The sequence below is a fragment of the Chinchilla lanigera genome, unplaced genomic scaffold, assembly GCF_000276665.1.
Source record: "Chinchilla lanigera isolate Chin_1 unplaced genomic scaffold, ChiLan1.0 scaffold00173, whole genome shotgun sequence".
Lineage (NCBI taxonomy): Eukaryota > Metazoa > Chordata > Mammalia > Rodentia > Chinchillidae > Chinchilla > Chinchilla lanigera.
This window is the reverse complement of record NW_004955574.1, coordinates 1544179-1550334: the sequence shown is the minus strand read 5'-3', so window position 1 is coordinate 1550334 and position 6156 is coordinate 1544179. Positions and strand designations below refer to the sequence as shown.

Here is a 6156-nt window from a genome sequence, read left to right as displayed (position 1 = left end):
CACTTGCCTGGCAAGTGTGATGTCATGAGTTCGATTCCCGGTATCAGAAAAAAACCAAAAACCAAAAAAAAAAAAAAAAGAAATCAGCCATGGAAACCAGCCCCCGTCCCAGTCAGGGCTTTCCTCTTCCCTGAGAGCTGCCACCACATCGGGCCTTCCTGCCTTCTTTGTTTCATATCTTGCCCTGAGAAACCCATGAACGAGAGGCTCTTGGCTTCCCCAATTCAAAAATGAAAGGAAGAGACAGCCGGAAGAGGCCAGGGCCAAAGCACCAAACTTACAAAGTGTCAGAGTACCGCCACCCTGGCTGAGCGTGGCGGTACACACGAGTAATCCCAGCATTCAGGAGGCTGAGGCAGGAGGATCACCTCAAGTTCGAGGCTAGCCTGGGCCACATAGTGAGTTCAAGGCCAGTCTGAACTACAGAGCAAGACCCTGTCTCAAAAAAAAAAAACAAAGAAAAAGAACATTTTTAAAATTACCTCTCCCTTCCTTCAAATTCTCCCACTGCCAAGTTCAATTTTCCAATCCCACAACCAAAGCTGAAAACAAAATAAACTATGAGAGGGAAAAGTATCATTAAAGGACAGGGGTGCTTCCAAATCCATCCCCCTCTGTATTTCCAATGAGAAGTCTGCCCGCCTGACTCTTCAATACAATCGTACTTGGGGTACCCCACGCAACTACCCCAGTTCCACCAATGTTTGGGTGAAATTTGTCTTTAGCAACTCCTAAAATGAAGGAAAAATAGTAGAAATGGAACCGGCAGTTTGCCTTCCATTCCTCTATCAAAGATGCCTGTTTCCAAAGTGCTAATGGGTGAGGGAATGAATGACCGATTGCATTTAAAAAGAAACTAAGAAGGAAATATACATATATATATATACATCTCATGTACATGTGTGCATTATCAAACAGCCCCCTAAGCCTGTCAGGTAGCCCTGAAATCTGTAAAATTTCAAATGTGTGGTTTTTTGGGGTTTTTGTGAGACAGGGTCTCGCTGCGTAGTCCAGGCTGACCTTGAACTCACAGCAGTCCTCCTGCCTCAGCCTCCCAAGTGCCGGCATTACAGGCGTGTACTACCAAGCCTGGCTTCCAAAGAAATGTTTAAACGCGCCTATATAATTGGCCTAAGATGGAACCTCTCACGGCCAGTGTCGGTACCTCTGGAAGGATCCTAACCCTGGCTACAGAAGCATCCACGTGGGGAGTAAGGAATGGAGCGGCCCTATTTGCTCAAGGGCTCAGAGATTCTGACCTACAGGTTGCCCCAGTCAGTCGCAAGCCGCTTCTCCCAGATTTGAAGTCTAGGGCTCGGGGCCTGGGCCCCGGTCTGAGCGTCGCGCCGGCACTAGGCTGAGAGGTTTGCTAAGTCCTGCGCGGCCGAGAGAGGCCGGAGCCCTGGCCTGGGGAGGACGGGGTCGGCTGTGTCGGGCTGGGCAGTGCCACAGCCAGAATCCAGGCTGCCAGGAGGCCCGCAGCGCGGTAGAGACAGAATCTTCTACAAGATCTGAAACTTCCAGGCACTCTGATCCTTGTAGTCCAGAGGGTCCATGGGGTTGTAGGTGAATTTCCAGGTGCCGGTGGGGTCCTTGAATTCTAAGCTGTCCACGGGGCTGTAGGCGCCATAGCTCTGGCCTGACAGGGATGTGGGGGACTGGGCCAGCGAGGGGCCCACTGAGGGGCCCGACAGGGGGCTGAGCGCAGGGCCCCCCAGCTGGGGCACCATGGGAGAAAGGTAGGGGTCCAAGCCACTGAAATAGGAGCTCGGAGAGCCATAAGCCGAGGGCGAGGAGCAGAACGCAGAGGCGGGGGCGTAGGTCATGGCATAGGGGGCTGAGCTCAGAGAGGGGCCCGAGGCCACCAGCCCCGCCCGCTGGGCCTCAGGCAACGGGGACTCCGAGGCTGGGCTCCAGATGGACACCGTGGCCACTGCCGTGGTGGGGGAGCCCGAGGGGCCAGGCAGAGGGGGGCTGTAGGAGTCCGAGATGCCCAGAGGGTCAGGGCACACAACTGCGGAGGGCCGCGGGGAGCTGCCCGCCTTCCTCTTGGCAGGACGAGCCTTGGCCTGTGCCCCTGGAGGCTGCTGCTGCTGCTGCTTCTGCTGCTGCCGCTGCTGTCTGCACTTGGCCCTGCGGTTCTTGAACCAAACCTAGGGCGAGAGCAGAGACCCGGGGGTAAGCGGGGAGGAGGCCCAAAGAGCGAAGGTGCCGTCGGAGGAGGAGCCCGAGCCACACGCCGCTGCTCTGCACCCAGTTATGGGCCACCTGTTCATCCACCAGTCATACAACACGTGTGCACCAACCGTCATGTCTGCACACAAGCATCCGCCTATCCGTCACGCAATCACACGAACATGCACATGCATGTCTATCCACCCAGTCATGCAGACATACCCACCCTCACCCATCCTTCCCGCCACACGTGCACACCCATCATGTGTATCCTCCCACATACACACATTCATCCACTCACTCATGCGCGGATGCATACAAACACGTCTGCATACACACATCCTCCCACCATGTATGTGCATATATATATATGCAACACACATATACAGCCATACAAACATACACACACACGTCATCCAAACAATCACAGACATTTACACACACTCGCCCACCCCCATCACACACAGACACGCACAGTGTGAGAGCTCAGACATGAGCACATTCATCTAGCCGATCACGTGTATGTGTGCAGGGAAATGCACAATCGCACACACACACGTTCACCCGTCCTGCCGCTCACACACACAGGCCTGCATAGAGCCATCCGCACACAGCCGTGCCCCCTCGATCCCATTGCACAGACACACCCAGCAAGACCCCGGCGGAGCTCAGCGGCAGAGCACCTGGGCCACCACACCGGAGAGAGCAGGCTCCACCTCCAGCACCGCAGAAGGAGGAGAAACAGAAAACACGCACACGCTCCCCGCCGCCCGCCCGCCCAGCTAACAAGCGTGAATCAACCGTCCTCGTCTTCTACTGCAGAGCCACACTCGGGACCCGTCGCGGCCGTGGAGCCGGCCTTCCGGGAGGGCTCGCCGTGTGACACCTGAGTAGTAAATAAGTGAATCACAGAGTATTTCAGAGGATGGTAAAGCCTGTGGGGAAAGCAATCGAGCCGGATAAGGAGGGACAGGAGAGTATGAGGCTGCAGGTGAATTTACTTATAGTTAAATTAAGGGTTGCTCAGTGGTACAGCACTTGCCTAGCTCGCACGAGGCCGTGGGTTCCATCCCCAGGATCACCAAAAAAAAAAAGAAAGAAAGAAAGAAAAGATAAAGTAAAAAGCCAAATCCAAGATTCTTTATTAAAGTTCCAGTGAAGCAGAATTTGGGGGCATTTTTTTGGTCGGTTGGTTTTGAGACAGGGTCTCGCTGTGAAGCCCAGCCTGGCCTGGAACTCATGGCGATCCTCCTGCCTCAGCCTCCCAAGCTCTGAGATTGCAGGCGTGCGCCACCACGCCTGCCAAAAGCAGACTTTTACAAGATGAAAATAAAATGCAATGATGGGTGTGGGTCTGTGATAAACAGAGACTGTGGTTCCTGGGACCGGTTCTGCAGGACCAGAAGCTGCTTCCGAGCAGGGGAGCAAGGGAGCAAGGGTCGGGCGGGCAGCAGGGAGGCGGAGACAGGGCGGGAGCGACGGGGACACGGGGCCACTTTCCAAATGCGGCCACAGGAAGGGTCGGGTCGCGCGCGTGGCAGGGCGCCCACCTGAACCCTGGACTCCGGCAGGTTGATCTTGAGCGCCACCTCCTCGCGCGCGTACACGTCTGGGTACTGGGTCTTGGCGAACAGCGCCTCCAGCTCCTCCAGCTGGCTGCGGGTGAAGGTGGTCCGCTCCCGCCGCTGCTTCCGGGGGGCGCCTGGGGCAGGACGCGAACCTCAGCGGCCGCCTGACACAGCCCCGCGACCCGCGCCCCGTCCTTTCTTCGTCCCCAGGGGAAGTGGCTTTAGCCCTGTAAACAGGTGTGAGTCTCCTGCCCCTTGTAAAATTTCTTTTCCTTCCCTTTTCATTTGTTTGGTTGGTTGGCTGGCTGGAATTTGGCGTTGTTTTTTGAGACAGGATCTCACTGTGTAGTCCAGGCTGGCCTTGAACTCTCAGCAGTCCTCTCACCTCAGCCTCCCAAGTGCTGGGATTACAGGGGTGCACGACCACACCTGGCTTCTCTTTCTCTCTCTCTCTCTCTCTCTCTCTCTCTTTCTTTCTTTCTTTCTGTCTTTCACAATGGAGTCTCACTGTCTCATCTAGGCTGCTCCTAAAATCCTAGGCTCAAGCAATCCTCCTGCCTCAGCCTCCCCAGTAGCTGGGCCTACAGGCCCATACTGCCGCACCCAGCTCCCCTTGTAAGATTTCTAATGTCCCACCAGATTTCTTCTGCACTAGGACATTGTGGCTGAAAGGTGATTGCTGATATTGCATTTCTACCCTGTAAAAGTGACAAATCAGTGTAGTTTGAATTAATGCAAAAGGGAAGAAAAAAATAGAAGTAAAGCTTTATAGCCTGGCAAGGTGGTGCACACCCATAATCATAGCACTCTGGAAGGCTGAGGCAGGAGATTTTTAAAGTCAAACCTAGCTTGAGCAATTTAGCAATTTAGCTCTCCCCACCCCCCACCCGCATCCCCGCCAGATTGAACCCAGGGCCTTAGCACTGAGCTATATCCCCGGTCATTTTTATTTTGGGTCTCAAGTTGTTCAGGGTCTCAAGTTGTTCAGGCCAGGCTTGAACTGAATATCCTCCTGCCTCAGCCTCCCAGAGTGCTAAGAGTACACAGGTATGCAGCACCATGCCTAACTTGCTAACTTAGTATTCAGTAAGACTCTGAGTCAAAACTCAGGGTCTTACTATGTAGTTCAGGCTGGCCTTGAACTCACTATGTAGCCCAGGCTGGCCTTGAACTTGTGACAATCCTCCTGCCTCAGCCTCCCGAGTGCCGGGTTTACAGGCATGTGCCACTGCCTGCCCTCAACATTCTCTTTTTGAAGACAAGTTCTCGCTATGCAGTTCAGGCTGGCCTTGAACTCATGGAGATCCTCCTGCCTCAGCCTGCCAAGCGCTAGGATTGCAGGTGTGCCCCAACCCGCCTGGCTAGTACGGTCCCTGCGCTCTCCCACCCCGCTAGGGATGCGCAGGCATGTTTCACACTTGCAGAGGAGCACAGAAGCTGCCGTATGACCCTGGTGCCACCCTGTAAGTGTCTTCCCCTGAGGGGAAGGGACCCTAGAGGTCCCCGAGAGATGGGGTCAGCGGGGAGGGCAGGAAGGAGGGTGGCACTCACTCGGGTAGGGCACAGCCTGGTGCATCAGGTCCACACTGGGGCCGCTCAGGGCCAAGGCGTTGACAGAATAGTGGGGCCCCGGGTTCATATACGCCATCATGATCTTCGGAGACTTGGGGCCCAAGTCGAGGGCCTGCAAGAGAACGGGGTGTCGGGCACTTACCATCTGCTCACTGTTGGCAGCACGCAGGCGGGTGCAGCCCTAGGGTCTCACTCACTGTGTAGCCCAGCCTGGCCTCAAACTCGTGTCGATCCTCCTGCCTCAGCCTCCCGAGCAGTGGGATCCCAGGCTGCACCGATGGCCTCCGCTCAGTGCTGTGAGAGTTTCGGTGCAAATGTAAAGCAGAAAGCCAGCGCCATCATGGACACAGAGAGAAGCCTTTCTTCCGGCTCTATCCTGTAAAAGATCTGAGCCACCTCGGTGCAGAGGTACAGGTCGTAACCCAGGCATCTGGAGAGGCTGAAGCAGGAGGGTCAAAAGTTCAAGCTGAACCTGGGCCACTTAGCGACTTAGCAAGACCTTGTCTCAAAATCAAAAAATTTTTAAAGGGCCCCTTTAATCCCAGTGCTAGCCAGGGATGGCTGGTCACTCTAAGGGACATTAGCAGCAAAATGACAGGACGCTGGAGTGTGGCTCAGTGGAAGAGCATCTGCCTACTGTGCATGAGGCCCTCAGCTCGGCCTGCAGCACCACAAAAGAAGAAAACCAGCCTCGGTGAGCGATGCTCCTCCAGGACCCGTCCTGACCAGCCAAGCCGGAGAAATGGGGTACACAGACCAGAGCACACTGGAGGTGTTTGTCGCAGCAAACCCCCTCCTTGCCTTGGCCCTGTCCTCTGCCCTCAGTGTACACCCAGTCATC

General features: G+C 55.2%; 1 protein-coding gene across 1 annotated transcript; it reads right to left on the bottom strand.

The window, feature by feature from the left end:
* Positions 1–1422: 1422 nt before the first annotated feature.
* On the bottom strand, positions 1423–5418 carry Crx (cone-rod homeobox). Its single transcript, XM_005413886.2, has 3 exons — positions 5295–5418; positions 3726–3877; positions 1423–2153 (listed from the first exon to the last, which is right to left on the bottom strand). Exons 1-3 carry the CDS (start codon positions 5392–5394, stop codon positions 1503–1505), a joined length of 903 nt encoding a protein of 300 aa, XP_005413943.1. The 5' UTR covers positions 5395–5418; the 3' UTR covers positions 1423–1502.
* Positions 5419–6156: the final 738 nt, after the last annotated feature.